This window comes from Peromyscus maniculatus, chromosome 5 (genome assembly GCF_049852395.1).
Source record: "Peromyscus maniculatus bairdii isolate BWxNUB_F1_BW_parent chromosome 5, HU_Pman_BW_mat_3.1, whole genome shotgun sequence".
Classification (NCBI taxonomy): Eukaryota; Metazoa; Chordata; class Mammalia; order Rodentia; family Cricetidae; genus Peromyscus; species Peromyscus maniculatus.
The window spans coordinates 66,096,829-66,115,028 of NC_134856.1; the positions used below are offsets into that span (position 1 = coordinate 66,096,829).

The 18,200-nt window shown below is 42.6% G+C and overlaps 1 protein-coding gene and 1 long non-coding RNA gene across 6 annotated transcripts in view; both read right to left on the reverse strand.

Annotated features, from left to right (window-relative positions):
- Positions 1-1,419: 1,419 nt before the first annotated feature.
- Positions 1,420-2,985, reverse strand: LOC143273364 (uncharacterized). Its single transcript, XR_013051426.1, has 2 exons — positions 2,849-2,985; positions 1,420-2,066 (listed from the first exon to the last, which is right to left on the reverse strand). It is a non-coding gene; the product is annotated as an uncharacterized LOC143273364 (long non-coding RNA).
- A 73-nt stretch (positions 2,986-3,058) lies between these two features.
- The window catches only part of Ankrd26 (ankyrin repeat domain containing 26), a 52,266-nt gene continuing 37,124 nt past the window's right edge, over positions 3,059-18,200 (reverse strand). For all 5 annotated transcript variants that reach the window (XM_042277924.2, XM_076572413.1, XM_076572414.1 and 2 more), the window contains 3 exons: positions 18,079-18,191; positions 10,939-11,068; positions 3,059-3,581 (listed from right to left, as the gene is read on the reverse strand). In XM_042277924.2, coding sequence (XP_042133858.2) covers positions 3,363-3,581; positions 10,939-11,068; positions 18,079-18,191 — 462 coding nt within the window. In that variant the 3' untranslated portion in view covers positions 3,059-3,362. The remainder of the gene's footprint in view (positions 3,582-10,938; positions 11,069-18,078; positions 18,192-18,200) is intronic.

Consider the following 18,200-nt stretch of genomic DNA (forward strand, 5'->3'; position numbering starts at 1 on the left):
CCAACCTCTGCAATAATAATAATAATAATAATAAACACCCTCCCTGGACTCAGGGCTCTCTGCTCTCACGGATGCTGATGCTTTGGATAGAGAGTCCAAGCTCCGAGCGTGAAATAAAGGATCTTTGCTTTTACATATGGGATTTGGTCTCTGTGGTGCTCTTTAGGGGGTCCCCGCAATCTGGGCATAACATAGCAAGTAGCTCACTTCCTCTCCTTGCTCGCATCATCCAAAAAGCCCTGTGCTTCTCCTCGCCCCTCCTTATAAACCCTTTCTCACCTGGCTCCTCCTTACCACTTCCTGTCAGCTAGTTGCTGACTCAGCTTTCTGACTGCAGGTGAACTTTATTTAATTAAACACATCTTTGCATCATTAAACAAATGTTCCAGAGCGTAAACAAAAGTAACACACCTTAAAATATTCTATAACACATTAGACAAGCATTTCAAATAAATCAAGCATACTTACATATTCTATGATTGATTAAGCTTGGTTGATAGAGTCATTATTGGAACCATTTTTAACTCCCTAGAATGGATGTTTGCTATGAAGAATGACACATACAGCTGCCGTAAGGTTGGATAAGGAGCTTCCCTGTCTGCTCCCAGGGAAATGGGGGCTATGTACAGGCTTGTAGGGCTTACTGGGTAGAGAGCAGTGTTCTGCTTCTTGCACTAGCTGCTATTTAAAGGTTCTTGGTGTCACAGCTACCTGAGCCATTGCTCATTCAAGGGAAGGCAAGATGGACATTACGCGAACTTCATCTTGAAACTTCAACTATTTGCTTAAAGTATTTAAAAAGTATTTAATAGAGAAGTATTTATCAATTATAAATATAACTAGTATCAAAAGTATTTATATTATAAAGTGTTTAATAGAAAGCATGCAGCAATAAAATATTTTATATGAGCAAAGATGTGATCAGTAAATAGCAATTGAAATATTTTTTATTTAAGAAAAATGGCAAAAAAAGAGTCTTTTTAGTGTTGTAATTTTACTTAATTGAGAAAAAGCATCCATCTCAAATTCCTTTGAACACAAATATCCTTACAGGGCTGTGTGTCTTTCTGTCAAGTATTCAGTGATGACTTGGGGTAGTGAGCTTGGAAGGCTCAGGCAAACTCTAAGATGGTTATGATGCACAACCAGCCTGGGGCCTCTGAGACGCTGAGCCAGGACATTTCAGGTATGCCTCTGGTTACAGATAGCATTATTTTCTAAAACCTAATGTAAGTGTGGATTAAAAAGAAAGTTAAATGTATCCTTTAAAATTCTGTATTAAATTAAGGATGGTACATCTCATGACAGTGAGAGCCCCAGGCCCTTTTCAGTAAATTTCAAACTTTGTTTTCTTTTGTAATTAATACCCATTATTATGGTCATACCCAATCAAACACAAGTCCATTAAACAGGTCAGTATTTCAATAAATTCAATAATTCAATAAATTAAAAATAAGAATCATACCAGAAAGCTGAAACCCAGAGGAAAAACCCTAAGCCCAGTCAGGAATGTCCCCAGCTGCCCTGAATTTGCAGTTGGTGTCATCAGGGGCTTTCTCTTGGCAGGAAAATTCCACGGACTCCCACACTCTTCGGAACATTTCAGTGCGAGAGAGCTGAAGGCTGGACTCTGCTGGAGCAGTTCAGACCTGTGCTTCACAGTGCCCTGGAGGTTTGCTTTGAATAGAGCTGTGAGGTTGTCAAGGGCAGAAACTGAGAATCTCATTTTTTCCTAAAGGAACAGATTTTAATCGCCACAAGAAGTGCGGCGTCTCATTGAGTAAGGATGTCTCAACACTGAAACCCTATCGGAGCATACTTATTGTAAACAACTGTAGCTTCAAAATCATTCTGAAGAGGCCATACAGTTCTGAGGGGGTTCCAGAATGAAACGGGAAGTGGAACACGTTAGGAGGAGCCCTGCAGCCTTCGGGAAGGGTCTGCAGAGGAGACCCTTCAGAGCGTCACTGGGAGCACTGTACCTACTGTGCTGAGAGGAAGTGATGGCTGACTGCTCCGTCCTAAACACAACACGTTTGCCATCTCCCTCCAAGGCTTGGAGAACACTACAAAGAGAAAGCAGCAAGAAAGGCTGCGAAATGCTGTCTTCTGAACAGGACAAACATCGCAGTCATGCACTCCCAACAACTGCAGATGTCTGCACCAGGTCCGCCCAAGAACGGGACCAGCTGGAGAGATGGCTCAGCGGTTAAGAGTACAGACTGCCCTTTCAAAGGACCCAGGTTCAGTTCCCAGCATCCACATGTCAGCTTACAACTGTCTGTAGCTCCAAAATCTGACACCCTCACACGGGCATTAATGTAGGCAAGACACCAATGTACATAAAATGATACCCGAGGGGCCCTCACTGCTGAACTATTTAGGAAAATGGGGAGTCCTTGACTTCAATTATGTGCCCATTCATGACACCACCAGGCTCCAATGGATTCCAATGGTCCCACAGAAGGCCCTGGTTCAACTAAATGGGTCACAAAACAAACCCAGATGAATTGGGGGGGGGGGTGTTACTTGTACTTAGGTAACTATGTAAGGTGAAGATGTGTCAATTTCCTTATAGTAGGCATTTCATTAGGCATAAATTTATTAATGAATCATTTTTACATAAAATTGATAGAACTAAACTGGAAAAAAAAAACAGGCAAGACTATTTGAATTTATTAAACTAATCTGCAGATGTTTTTAAAACTCCCCAAGGAAAATTATCAGTTTTCTTCATCTGGAAGTGTTTGGGTCTCAGGAACAGCAGCATGAAGTTGAGGTCCAAAGCAGTGACTGGTTGTTGGCCACCCACTCCTGCCCGTACTGAACAAGGAATTATTCTACCCACTCTGGGATTTCTGCTTTCCTTCTGCTCTGTGTTGGTTCTTCCCCTAGTCCAACAACGCATTCTGCGGGAGAGACTCATGCAGCCACTCTGCACGCTCCCTCTAGTGGTCACAATGAAAATCACAGGAACGTTAAATTAACCGACGCCAGAATGTGCCCGGAGGAGGGTCAGTAGCCTATGAAGGCTTGGGTTATAATCTTCCAAAAACAGTTAAACTTTTGATGTTTATATTTATGGAAACTCTGAAAGATTAAGCTATAATCATACAACTTACAATAATACAAACTGTCACCTAGAGATTCCCATAAACAATTAAAGATCAAATTGATTACATCAACTGTGAGAATAGTAAAGTAGGAAATGCCATATGTAATGAAAAACGGAGAAATAAAAACTGTTTGGGACTAACATTTTAAAGGAGGCTCATTTATCAACACGTTTTCCAGAATTATACAGTCTACAAATCTCACGAACGAGTTCCCTGAGCATTGTGCTTTCATGGCGAGCCAGGAGCTTACACCCTCAATTCCAACGGCATGCCATCTATCTGCTCTATCTCTCCTCGATAGAGCTTCTTCCAGACTTCCAGTTCTCTTTTAACCAAGAGCTCTTGGGTGTTCTCTTCAGAGATGGCAGCTTCGATATCTTTAATTTCAAGTTCCATCTGAGTTAGGACTGAGGCGCTCGGATTCTCTCCAGCATGCACTAAGTCTTCTTTTGCTGCTGCTTCTCCCTAAACAAATCAAAGTGGTGTGTTATTTGAAATCCGAATCCAATGACCCATTCTGAGTTGAATACTCTAGTTTTGCATCAGTAATTCAGAACAATTGAAGTGCATGTGTGGTGATATTGTGTTCCCCAGAATATTGTGCCCTCTAATAAACTTATCTGGGGTCAGAGAACAGAACAGCCACTAGATACAGAGTCCAGGTGGTGGTGATGCACACCATTAATCCCAGCATTCGGGAGGTAGAGCCAGGCAGATCTCTGTGAGTTCAAAGCCACACTGGAAACAGCCAGGCATGGTGACGCACGCCTTTAATCCCAGGAAGTGATGGCAGAAAGCAGAAAGGTATATAAGGCATGAGGACCAGAAACCAGAAGCTTTTGGCATGGTTAAGCTTTTAGGCTTTTGAGCAACAGTTCAGCTGGGATTCATTCTGGATGAGGACACAGAGGCTTCCAGTCTGAGGAAACAGGATCAGCTGAGGAACTGGCGAGGTGAGGTGGCTGTGGCTTGTTCTACTTCTCTGATCTTCCAGCATTGACCCCAATACCTGGCTCTGGGTTTGATTTTATTAATAAGAACTTTTAAGATTCATGCTATATGCATGAGAAAGTATGCTGTAGTTTTGAATATGTGAAGTCAGCAACAACTATTAAGAGGGTTTGTACTAAAGGGGCTGGAGAGATGGCTCAGGGGTTAAGAGCACCTTCTGCTGTTCTGGAGGACCAAGTTTGGTTGTCAGTGTTTGGTTGGCAACTTGCAACCTCCTGTAACTCTGATTCCAGAGGATACAACACCTTCTTCTGGCCTCAAAGGGTACCATCATTTCCATGCACATACCTACATTCAGTCACATGCATATTATTTTAAAATAAAATAAATTAAACTTATAAAGTTATAAACTATTTAGATTCAGCCTCTTGCTGTGGGGTTTGGAAGTATGTCCTGGCACATGCTAGGCAAACCCTCTCCCATTCTACATCTTCAAATCTGATTTACACTTGTGTAAGTATTTGTATAATATATACAAAAATTAATAAGAAGGAGTTTGAGATTTTTAATAGTGAACAGTGTAATTTAAGAAGAAGGTATGGCTGGGCGTGGTGGTGCAAGCCTTTAATCCCAGCACTTGGGAGGCAGAGGCAGGCGGATCTCTGTGAGTTCGAGGCCAGCCTGGGCTACCAAGTGAGTTCCAGGAAAGGCACAAAGCTACACAGAGAAACCCTGTCTCGAAAAACCAAAAAGAAGGAGGAGGAGGAGGAGGAGGAGGAGGAGGAGGAGGGGGAGGGGGAGGGGGAGGGGGAGGAGAAGGAGGAGAAGAAGGAGAAGGAGAAGAAGAAGGTATGACAATAAAAGAACTTCTGGAGGTATCACCATCCCTGATTTCAAGCTCTACAACAGAGCTATAGTAATAAAAACCACATGGTATTGGCATAAAAACAGACAGGCAGATCAATGGCATTGAATAGAAGACCCTGACATAAATCCACACACCTATGGACACCTGATTTTCCACAAAGAACCTGAAAATATACAATGGAAAAAGGAAAGTATCTTTAACAAATGATACTGGCATAACTGGATGTCGGCGTGTAGAAGAATGTAACTAGATCCATACCTATCATCCTGCACAAAACTCAAGTCCAAGTGGATCAAAGACATCAACATAAATCCAGATACACTGAACCTAATAGAAGAGAAAGTGGGGAATAACCTCCAACACATAGGCACAGGAGACAACTTCCTGAACAAAATGCCAGTAGCACAGACAATAAGACTGACAGTTAATAAATGGGACCTCATGAAATTGAAAAGCTTCTGTAAGGCAAAGGACATCATCAATAGGACAAAACAGAACCTACAGAATGGGAAAAGATCTTTACCAACCCCACATCCAACAGTGCTGATCTCCAAAATATATAAAGAACTCATGAAACTAGATATCAACAAACCAAATAATCCAATTAAAAATGGGGTTCAGATCTAAACAGAGAATTCTTGACATAAGAATCTCAAAGGGCTGAGAAACATTTAAGATGTCCAACATTATTAGCCATCAAGGAAATGCAAATCAAAAAAATAGACAGGTGTTTCTTTGGATTTGAGGACCTTGAGATTCCATCTTACACCTATCAGGATGGCTAAGATAAGAAATACAAGTGACAGTTCATGCTGGAGAGGATTTGGAGCAAGGAAAACACTCCTCCATTGCTGGTGGGAGTTCGAATTTCTACAACTACTTTGGAAGCCAGTGTGGCAGTATCTCAGAAAACTGGGAATCAACCTACCACAAGACCCAGCTGTACCGATCTTGGGCATATACCCAAGGATGCTCAATCATACCACAAGAACACTTGCTCAACTATGTTCATAGCAGCTTTATTTGTAGTAGCCAGAACCTGGAAACAACCTAGATGTCCCTCAAGTAAAGAATGGACAAAGAAAACATGGTACATTTACACAATGGAGTATTACTCAGCTGTCAGAAACAAGGATACCGGGGCTGGAGAGATGGCTCAGAGGTTAAGAGCACTGGCTGCTCTTCCAGAGGTCCTGAGTTCAATTCTCAGCAACCACATGCTGGCTCACAACCATCTGTAATAAGAGCTGGTGCCCTCTTCTGGCTTGCAGGCATACATGCAAGCAGAACACTGTATACATAATAATAAGTGAATAAATTAAAAAAAAAAAAACAAAGAGAGATGGCTTGGTGGTTGGGAGCACTGACTGTTCTTCAAGAGGTCCTGAGTTCAATTCCCAGCAACCACATGGTAGCTCACAACCACCCATAATGAAATCTGGTGCTGTCTTCTGGCCTGCAAGAACACATGTAGGCAGAACACTGTATACATAATAAAGAAAAAAAAAAGAAAGATAAACATGATATGTACTCATTCCTAAGTGGATATTAGCTATAAAATAAAGAATAACCATGCTACAATCCACAGCCCCAGGTAACAAGTAGGGTTCATGTGGGGACACCCAGATCTCCTTGGAAAGGGGAAATAGATTTCATGAGGGGACTGAGGGCAGGTGGGAAAGGGAACATGAGCGATCAGGTTGGGGGGATGAGGGGAGAGAGTACTGAAAGAGACTACTGGAAATGGGGGAGCACTTCAGGGTCAGGTAAAAACCTGACACAAGGGAATCTCCCAGGAATCTACAAGGAAGACCCCAGCTTAGACTCCTAGCAATAGCAGACACATAGCCTGAACTGGCCATCTCCTGTGACCAGATGAGTGCCTAGCTCAATTGTCTTCAGAGAGGCTTCATCCAGCAACTGATGGAAACAGATGCAGACCTACAGCCAAACATTAGGTGAATCCTGCAGAAGAGGAAGAGAAAGGATTGTAAGAGCCAGAGGGGACAAGGACACCAAAAGAAAACTCACAGAATCAACTAACCTGGGTTCACAGCCCACAGAGACTGAACCAATAACCAAGGAGCCTGCATGGGACTGACCTAGGCCCTCTACATGTATGTTACAGTTGTGTAGCTTGGTCCTCTTGTGGGACTCCTCTCAGTGGGAACAGGGGCTGTCTCCAACTCTTTTACAGGCTTTTGGGGCCCTATTCCTCATACTGGATCTCCTTGCCCAGCCTTAATATATGGGGAGGTGTTGAGTCTTTCTGCAACCTGATAAGCCATGTTTTGTTGATACTCATGGGAGACCTGCCCTTTCCTAAACAAAAATGCAGGAGGAGTGGATTGGGGGGTGGGAACAGAGGGGAGTAGGAAGAGGGATTGGGAGGGGAAATTATGGATGGGATGTAAAATAAATAAATAAATTTATTTAATAATCCAAAGAAGAGCAAGGTATGAGTGTGGCAGTCCCAAGGCCTAGAAAAAATAGAACTGATAAGGACTTTAAGGCCAGTGGGAAAATGATAATGAAGTCTGGCAGAGCCAGGACTCAGCCAAGGGCAGCCAGGAGTGGAACTGGTGTGAGGAGTAAGAAGAGATGAAACATAAAGGTCCCAGCAGACACTGGCTAAAATACTTGCTTCCTGCCCGTAACCTCCACACAAGCCAAACCACCACATAATTCAAAAATCAGTGTCTCCAGAAATGACATCAAACCCAGGCTGCTGCTGAGAGTACATGGTGTGAAGACCCACCCATGACCACGACTATGACTACATGCTAAGACTTCGGAAACATGTAAACCGGTACTGTAGTTCATAGATAAACCATAAGGTTACAAAAGTCTTAGAGGCATTGTGCGGGTACAGTGTCCCAGGCATTCCAAGGTGAGAAGCTTTAACTCAGAGAGATTTGCAAAAGTGGCTTTATAGTGTCATGAATCCCAATAAAAGTCAAGAAGACTCAAGCTCTTGAAAAAAATGAAGTAACAATGCCACACCAACTCCAGTGTCGTCCGTGTGACATGAACAATTATGTCAATAACAGTGGACGGGAGATACATGTCCCACAGGACTAAGCTCCCTGGAGGTCCCTGGCAGAGTGTCCGTGTTTTGCCTCCTTCTCGAAGAAGACATGCTTCACAGATCATGAGCTCCCTGGGCTATGGGTTCTGCATAACTGCTTTTCTGATAATGTTCTAATTAATCTATGAAGCAAGCCAAAATTAATGAATGCTTGGCTTGTGAACTATAGAGGAAAGGGGAAGCTGGACATGGGTCTTAATCAGATATAGCAGAATGAGCTATTTCTTAAAAATCCCAAGCTGCTAGATAAAAAAAAAAAAAGGATAAAGGTTCAGGCACTTCTAGGGAATGAACACTCACCCACTAGGAATCCTTTGGGAATCCCAACTAAGTGAGTTATGACAAAAGACATTATCTCATAGGAGGCAGATGGTGGGCCTTTGCATGGGAAGTTCAGCATGGGAAACTCAAGGACTACAGCAGAACCCCTTTCCCTTACAGGCGTAAAAGTACAAGAGTCCATATTCCAACAGGTAAAAAGGTTTTACATTAAAAGAAATATATGGTAAAAAACTAAAAAAGACTTAGAGAGGGTCTACAACATCCAAATTGGCTAAGTGGGCCATGGGAACCAAAAAAGGAATAATGTATTATAAACTAGAAAACTGCTGGGATAAGATAAGGGACACAGCTACAACCACAAGAAGCCTACACAAGTCTAGGAACTGTACTAAGTTTAAAAAACACAGACTGCTCTTTGGGTCATAAAGTTCTTGTGAGTGAAGGGATATGTCTAGCGCCGATTAGTGGCTGTGTGCTTGATTTTTTTTAAAGATGATGTAATTGAATTATTGCCAAGCTCTTGTTGTTCCTTGTATGACTTAATAGTTTTCTTTTCTGTATATAAACTACTGATTTACAAAAGTAAATTTGCAGCAGATTCAAACCACTTCTGAGTGTGTTGTCTGTCTGTCATTCACCGAACCCTTGCCTTCCTGACTACCCAAGCCCTGGTTCTCCTATGTCGTGGTACCCCTGATGGGCCACTCCATGGCATAACAAAATACTGCTCATCCACTTGGATTAATAGCAACCAAAACAGTTTCAATTATACATATATGTATGATTGAACATATACACATATATTTATTAGAGAGTGTGAGAGAGAACAGTAAAAGTGAATGAAACACACATGTGTATGGAAGATGGAGAGGGAGCAGTAAAAGTGAATGAGGCCCCTGGACGTTAGAAGTTCTCTGTACTTAGATACAAACATTGGCAATTTCTCTTTTTAGGGGAAAAAGGGGAGGAGGAGGAGGAGGAGGAGGAGGAGGAGGAGGAGGAGGAGGAGGAGGAGGAGGAGGAGGAGGAGAAGAAGAAGAAGAAGAAGAAGAAGAAGAAGAAGAAGAAGAAGAAGAAGAAGAAGAAGAAGAAGAAGAAGAAGAAGAAGAAGAAGAAAGTGCCCCGAGGATTCAGCAAAGAGCCCTGAGAATCATCCCCACACTGAGGGCTGATTTCTCATTGAAGTCTCATGTGGGTAGTACCTCCTATGTATCTCCCATTTCCATCTGTGAGGTGGGAAGGGTGTGATGGGTTAGCAGAATATAGTGTGGGGGTGATGCCGGCTGATCTCCTGAGCTCTGAAGTCCCCACATAGAGAGAAATTGTTTCAGAGAACAGTACTCTAGTAACCACAGCCCAGGGGCCTTTGCCCCTCCCAGTAACCACAGCCCAGGGACCTTAGTTCCCACCACCACCACCAGTAACCACAGCCCAGGGGCCTTAGACCACCCTCCTGGACCTGATAATACTGATAGGACCTTGTGCTTCGAGTTATCATGAAGTCAGGACAACTCAACAATGGCAGGTACTGAAACTGTCAAGTGGGAGATTTAAGCCACTGCAGACAAAGAGCAGAGCGCACTGGCTTTGGACAGGCCATCCTTTCGCGGTCATTCCACAGAGAATAGAGAATGATTAGAGGATTTCATGCAACTTTCAACATTAATTAGGAAACAGTCTCAGAATGCTGCCCTGGGACCCCACCCTACCCTGTGAGGACACGAAGCCACAGAGCTAGCCCAGGTGTGACCAGTGTAGGGGAGGGGAGAGGTTCCAGCTGCCACCCCACATGGCCTTCCAGCCCAGGTGTTCCTGTACTGGAGTTCCGGCTGCCTCCCTAGGCAAAGAGGAGCCCTCGGATAACAGCAACATCTCCAGCAACCAGAGATAGCCCAGCACCCTAGGCACCACACTGTTCCAACGTCAGCTGAGAGGCGCAGAGACAGATAGCGCTCCAGAGTTTCCCAAACCACAGATTCAGAAAGGAAATAAATGTCTGAAGGCACCAAATTGAGTAGTTTAAAACGAAAAAGGAAAAGATTGGTTTGAAAAAGACGCAGTAAGAGAGTGACTTCCACTATAAGAAACACTAACTTATTATATAATTCCTGTCTCAGAAAAACACTGAGACAGCCCTGATTAAACATCATCAAACGATGCTGATGAGAAGCACAGACTCCAGGAAATCTACGAGTACTCAGAAGGTTTTGAACAACACCTATCCTCTGTAAATTCTTACAATAAGACCAGTGTGTCTCCAGAATTTCCCCTCAAATTAGAGAATATGGAAGGTGAAGATTGTTTAATTACGCATGCACTAACAGCTATTAATTCTGTAATCTAAGTGCTTACATTTCACGGCATGTTAACTATGACCCCAAAAAGCTGTTACCAGAAAGCTTGACTTCCTACTTGTGAATCTTAACAATATCGTGGTGTGCTGCTTAGCTCTATCCAGAAGCCAATTTTAAGACAAGAAAACCAATACTGTGCCTTTCTAAAGAAAAAGATGTGTTTCCCTGATATCATGTATATAATATTATAGCTCGGTTTTCATTGCCTGTTACAAGTTTTCAGACATTTATTTTTCCCAAGGTTAAGTGATTTTGATCCCACGACTGGTTACAGATTACCTCGAGTCTTAGCACGCCAACTGGACTGTTCATTTCAGCTTGACTGGCTTTTGAAACTTCACGAAAGCTATGTCTTCTGCCGTCACACCTGTGTCCTTCCTTTGGGGACATATTCAAGATCTTCTTTATTCTGTAAGACAGCAAAGGAAGAAAGTTTTTTAACGAGTAAATACCTAGTAATTGTTTAAATAAATATTATACCCTATTGTATATATGTGTGTCTATAAATCACAATCCTGACTCAAAGAAACTTTATTTGAAACCATTTGGATTACATTATAATCTTATTGATGTCTTAGTTAGGTTGCTACTATATGATGACACACTATGGCCAAAAGCAACTTCGGGAGGAAAGGATTTATTTTGCATGTGTATCTTGGGAAGCCAGGAAGCCAAGACAGAAATTCAAACAAGGCAGGAGCCTGGAGGCAGGAGCTGATGAGGGACCATGGAGGAATGCTCTTTACTGGCTTGTTCTTCCTGGCTTGTTCAGCCTGTGTTCTTATAGAATCTGGGACCACCAGCCCAGGGGTGACACTGCCCACAGTGGGCTGGCCATAAGTCACTAATTTAAGAAAATGCCTGACAGGCTTGCCTGCCATGGCTGCATCTCATGGAGGCAGTTTTAAGTTGAGGTTCCCTCCGCTTAGTTTGTGCCCAGTTGACAGAAGACTAGCCAGGACAATTGATATGCATGGTTAATGTTATAACTACATACAGAATTTTAAATAATGACTATCCATTTCAGTGGATGACATAGAACATTAACTATTAGCTAGAACCCAGAAGTCAGTAGCCAAGATGAAGAAGATAAGTATACTTCTATATAATGTTTTCACAATATGTATAAAAACATGCTTTGGTAATTATAGAATACGGTCTATAAAAAGAAAAGAAGGTACACACAAGAAAGCATCAGAGAGGCTGGGAGACGTAGAACAGCGCTAGAGGCTGTGTTTCTAAGCCACATTCTGAGCACAGTCCCAGCCGAAAACACACGTCATCAAGAACATTCGTGGTTGAAAATAAACAGAAAAGGTCCTTGAAATTTCTACAGAGAGGGGAAGTAAGACAGAAAAAGCTTGGAAGGGAGGAAGTCCACAGAGAAAGAATGAATAAAGAATCGTGACTTTTTAAAAACTACATAGCTTTGCTAACACAATATTGACTAAACACATGAAATAAAAACCATGTACAGAAATAGTTAGGTGGGAGGAGAATCTTAATTCACTCAGCAAACAAACTCAGCTACCCAGAGAGTAGGTATAAAGGCAGCCATGTGTGGGGCGGCAGAGAGCCCAGAAAACACTTGGGTTTTGGTCTGGTAGGGGAAGCGTGAGACTGTGTCATTCCTTGTGTTCAGGTCATACATGAGCTTTTGTACATATGGCCCCATACACAGTTCAGCCTTCTGTGTCTACAAGCTCTCTGACTGAGGTCAAATGCAGACTGAAAATACTTGAGAGAAACACATCTGAACCGACATCTACACCCCTTTCTTCTAATTCTCTACACCACACAGAATTACAGTTAAGTGTCTTTTTTAGAAAAATAGATTTGAAGATTCTTTAAAAGCTTTTTAATATTGTATTTATTGTTGGAGAACACACATGTGTGGAGGTCAGAGGATAACTTTCTGGACTCAATTCTCTCTTTTCCTAGTGGCTTCTGGGTATAGAACTTAGGTCCTCTAGCTCCCACATTGACAGGTAAGCCATCCCCAGACCATCACCTCAGGCCCATACTCACACCCAACCAACAAATACGGATATAGAGTACCATCCCCAAAGAAGAAACTTAGAAAAATCCAAGAAACGTCTGTTCCACAAGTTGCCAATCCTGTAATAATGGACTCCAATGAGAACAGCCTGGAAGAACTTTCAGATAAAAGAATTATTATAACCATGTCCAAACAACTCAAGGAAGATATGAACACACCCCAAGAAATAAAAGCAAAGAAATTAATGAAATGCAGATACCATGCCAAACATAAAATAGAATTAAGCAAAGAGAACTGCTGGAGGACCCAAACTAAAATGATCCTGGAAATGAAAAACTCAATAAGCCAGATAAGACTTCAATGGAAAGCCTCACCATCAAAATGGAACCTGTAGAAAACGGGAAAGCAGTGGGAAGAGAAGGTAAAAAAAAAAAAAAAAAAAAAAAAACAACTAGAGCACTCAATAAATGTAATTCTCCACACACATGGACTCATGGACAGAAATCACATGATCATGTCAATGGATGCTGAAAAGAGTCTGACAAAATACAACAACCCTTCATGATACACTGAAAAGAATGGGGATGGAGAAAATACATGCCAACATAATAAAGGTTAAGTATGGCAAACCAATAGCCACAATCCTAGGGAGTGGAGAAAAACTTGAAACACTCCCACAGAACAAGACAAGGCTGTGAGTTCAACAGTGCCTGGTATCTTAGCTCAAGCAACAGGACAAGAGAAGGAAATAAGAGGGACACACATAAGAAAGGAAGCTGTCAAAGTATTCCTGTGCAGATGACATGATTCTTCTACATATGACAGACCCCAAAGACCCCACCAGGAAACTCCTAGAGCTAGTGAACGTTTTCAGCATTGTGGCCCGTTACAAAATTAACATCCCGAGACTGGAGAGATGGCCCAGTGGTTGAGAGGACTCCCTGCCTTCTAAAGGACCTGGGTTCAATTCTCAGTACCCACATGGAGCTCACAACTGTCTATAATTCCAGTCCCAGGGAATCCAATGCCCTCTTCTGGCCTCCAAGGGCAGCAGGCACCCATGTGATACACAGGTATACAAGCAGAGAGAGGAGAAAGTGGAAGAATACTCTTGAACTCATTGGAACAGGGAAGCACTTTCTGAACAGGACTCCAACAGTGCATGTGGTGATATTTTATTTGTGCCTTAATAAATAAAGCTTGCCTGGCGATCAGAGGAATAGGAATGGCCATTATAGTAAACAAAGAAGTCAGGCAATGGTAGCACATGCCTTTAATCCTATCATTTGGCAGGCAGGAATCTGTCTGGATCTCTGTAAGTTCAAGGCCACACTGGAAACAGAGCCAGGTGTGGTGGCACATGCCTTAAATTCCAACACTAGTTAACCATGGAGGTCTGGAGGTCTGCACAGACAGATAGGAAGTGACAGAGCTGGGCAGGAAGAAGAAGTGATGTAGCTGGACAGAGAGAGCAAATCAGATGGCAGAACAGCAAGGCATATAGACATGGGTAGACAGGAAGTAACTCACATTTGGAAGCTGCTGAGTTGGTGAGGTAAGGTTGGCTGGTGGCTTTCTCTATTTCCCTGTTCTCTCTCAGGCTTTCACCCCTACATCTGGTTCCGTGTTTTTTATTTAATAAGACCATTTAGATATTCATCTACAAGTGCAGGCATTCAGATCAACAATTAATTAATGGAACCCTGTGAAACTAAAAACTCCTGTATAGCAAAGAACACTATCAGCCAAGTGAAGAGGCAGCCTACAGAGTGGGAAAACTATTTATCAGCTATGCAGAATATACAAAGAGCATTAAAAAAAACTGAACACACACACATACAAAAAAAAAAATCTTGAACACCTAGAAAACAAACAACCCAATCATAAACAGCACAAAACCATCAACAACAGAAAGCTGATGCAAACAATTGAGCTAGGGCACCAAGTGAGCGAGAATGAAAGACTCTGGGGATGTTTGAAGTTGAACTAAATGCATTTTGCATTAGGATATGGCTATATGTCTATGAGGGTCAAGGAGTAGAATGGGGTAGCCTGAATGAGAGTGGCCCCCCCCCAGAGGCTCATATATTTGAATGTCTAGTCACCAGGGAGTAGCACTATTTGAGAAGGATTAGTAGGTGTGGCAATTTTGGAAGAAGTATTTCACTTGGGGTGGGCTTTGGGGTTTCAAAAGCCCATGCCAGGTCCAGTCTCTCTCTCTCTTCTCTCTCTCTCTCTCTCTCTCTCTCTCTCTCTCTCTCTCTCTCTCTCTCTCTCTCTCTCCCCTCTCTCTCTCTCTCTCCCTCCCTCCCTCCCTCCCTCCCTCCCTCTCTGTCTCTATCTCCTCTGTCTCTCTCTCTCCTTGCCTCTGCCCCACCCCCAGCCTGCAGATCCTAGATGTAGTTCTCACCTAGTACTCCAGCACAAAGCATGCCACTATGCTCCCTTCCGTAATGATAATGGACTATGCAGCTGAAAAGTAAGCAAGCCCCTAATTAAATGTTTTTCTTTATAAAAGTTGCCTTGGTCATGGTGTCTCTTCACAGAGATAGAACAGCAACTAAGATATAGAATGAACACAGAGATTTCAAAGAAGAAACACAAATGCCTGAGAAACAGACCTTACATGTTAAGTATCCTCAGCTATCAGAAAAATGAACATTAAAACTAATGTGAGATTTCATCTTACCCAAGTCAGAAAGGCTAAGTTTTTGTTTTTGTTTAAAAAAAAAGAAGAGAAAAATAATAAATGCTGGTATGAATGTGTGGAAAGAAACAGTCACTCACTGCTGGTGAAAGTGTAAACTTGTATAGCTACTATGGAAATCAAGGTGGATATTCTTCAAAATGCTAGAAATGATCCTGAGCATAGTCCCAAAAGACCCTATATCCTAGTACAGAGATAAATGCCCATCCATGTTCATTTCCGCTCCATGTACAACAGCTAGAACATGGAAAAGGCCTAGATGCCCATTAACTCATGAGTAGATAATGAAAACGTGGTCCCTACACACAATGGAATTTTATTCAGCTACAAAGAAAAATTAAAAGTTTGGGGAAATGGATGGAATTGGAAATAATCATTCTGAATGAGGTGACCCAGACCCAGAAAGACCAATGCTGCATGTTCTGTCGTATACATGGATGCTAGCTTTGCCTCTATAGATACATGTGTTTAAATTGGGAGTGCCCACAGAAGGCAGGAAAGTAGTCAAGGGCTGTGGGTTTGTGCATCTCAAGGGAAGAGGAATAGCGTGCACATACTATGAAGCAGAGAAAGGGGTAATGGAATAGGAAAGTTAAATGGAGTTGGGGATGGGAGGGCAGGGTAGAGGAGGGAATGCTGGGGGGGGGGATAACTAAACTATAGGCCCTTGAAAATGACAAATGAAAATCTGCCACCATAGAAACTTCATAAAATATAGGCATATACATATACATATATATAAGGAATTTAAATGGAGTTACACTATAAAGAGGAAACAATGCCCCTCTCAGATACCATAGACTATCTATAGAATAAAACCCACTGCCAGGTATGGGTTACCTCTTTTTGAAATGTTGATCAGTGGGGTGCCATAGACTTCCTCTAAACACTACAGATGATTGCCATTTTTCTAAGTTACTCTCCGGAATCTGATAGAAAGACCCAATGCTGGAGATACCACCTACTTGTTTCATGGTTCATGGAGAAATCCACCTGAAGGAGTCTATGCATGCTACCAGAAGTAATCAACAGTCTTACCCAGCTGTGACTCCCGAGAGCTACTGTAATGACGGGTCATGAAATGTCCACCGGTGCAACAGTTAATTCCTACACCACAAGATTGAGCTCATGTCCACTCTTGTTAACTGGTCCCAAATCTACGCCTGGCTAGGTCCTAGGCCCTAAGGGAAACCTTAGTACTATTAATGTGCTAAATGGACACAGTGACACAATTCCCTCCACATTCTTATCTTCATCCCCAGAGGTGAATGTGTCTCTCAACCCTCATCAGAGAAACTTCTTTTGCAGTAGATGGTGATGAATACAGTGACTACACTGGCCAAGATGCAAAGCATAAGAGACTGTGAATGCTCAGCTCTAACTGAGACATATATGCCACATTCTCTCCTTTCCAAGTCTTGGGGACCATGGTGGGAGAGAAAGAGGAAAGACGGCAAGGGCCATAGTGGTGGACATCTGCATGCAGCAAAGCAGTCTCGTCTGGACACAACAGGACTGCTGCACACACGAACTCAGAGCAGCAGTGACGACATGCACAAGACCTGCACACGATCAAGCCAGTCAAAGTCCCAGCCAGAACGGGAGAAGGGGCTGTCCTAGGTAGTGTTTCTCTCATCGTGATGAAACACCATGACCAAAAAGCAAGTTGGAGAGGAGAGCGTTTATTGGGCTTACACTTCCACATCGCAGTCCATCATAGAAGAAAGCCAGGATAGGAACAGGGCAGGAACCTGGAGGCAGGAGCTGACGAGGAGGCCAAGGAGGGGTGCTGATTATTGGTTTGCTCCCCATGGCTTGCTCGGCCTGCTTTCTTACTCAGCCCAAGACCACCAGCCAAGGCGTGGCCCCACTCACAAGGGGCTAGGCCCTCCCCTATCAATCACTAATTAAGAAAATGTCCTGCAAGTTTGCCTACAGCCTGATCTTCTGGAGGCATTTTCTCTTCTCAGATGACTTTAGCTTGTGTCAAGCTGACATGAAACTCTCCAGCACGGGGGCTCACAGACTACCACCCCCATATGAGGAGCTATTGGCAACTAATGGCTGCTGGGGGAAGGAGAATCAGTTTTCTTTAGGGATGCAGTCATTGAAAGGCTAGCCATACTCCAGAAGATGGTCTTACACCCATTCCCATACAAGCATCACTAAGAGACTTGACATGTCTTAAAAAAAGTACATGAAGTGTAGAGGAAGACGTGATGGAAGAGGCACAGGGAGACGATGGAAGGAGGGATATGGAGGTGGATCTGATCAAAACATTATGTGTACATATGATACCTTCAACAATAAAACATTTTAATAATAAAAATATTTTGTGTGATATAATTGTAGTACATGTTCCCTCTTTTTGTACTAATTATCGATAATGAAAATCCATGTGAAACAAAGTTGACCCTCTTTTCTTTTGAATCAAGTTATTAGCATAAAATAGAGAAAATGGATGATAAAATCCGCAGAAATAAAAATTCAAGGTAGATGAAGAAGAGTGCAGTTGGCATTATTCTTACTGTTTTTTAAAATCATTAAAGTGTAAATGTAATATTTTGAATTTCAAAAAGGTTTAGGATGCACCACGGGTACCTGAAGTCCAAGGTACAGTGCTGTACTTTCAGTATGATTTTGCGGAGAGGTTTTCATGCAATTATAGTCAGGTTAAACAATGGTTGAAGAGACTTGCAATGCTAAAGCTTACTCAGTTAGCTCTTTCTCTAACACTGTAGTCCTCCTTGCTTCTCGGCGCAAAGCACGGAGCAGAGAATGTACTGAGCTGATCAGTTTTCTCCTTGCTTTTTCCTGATCCTCAGACTTTGGAAA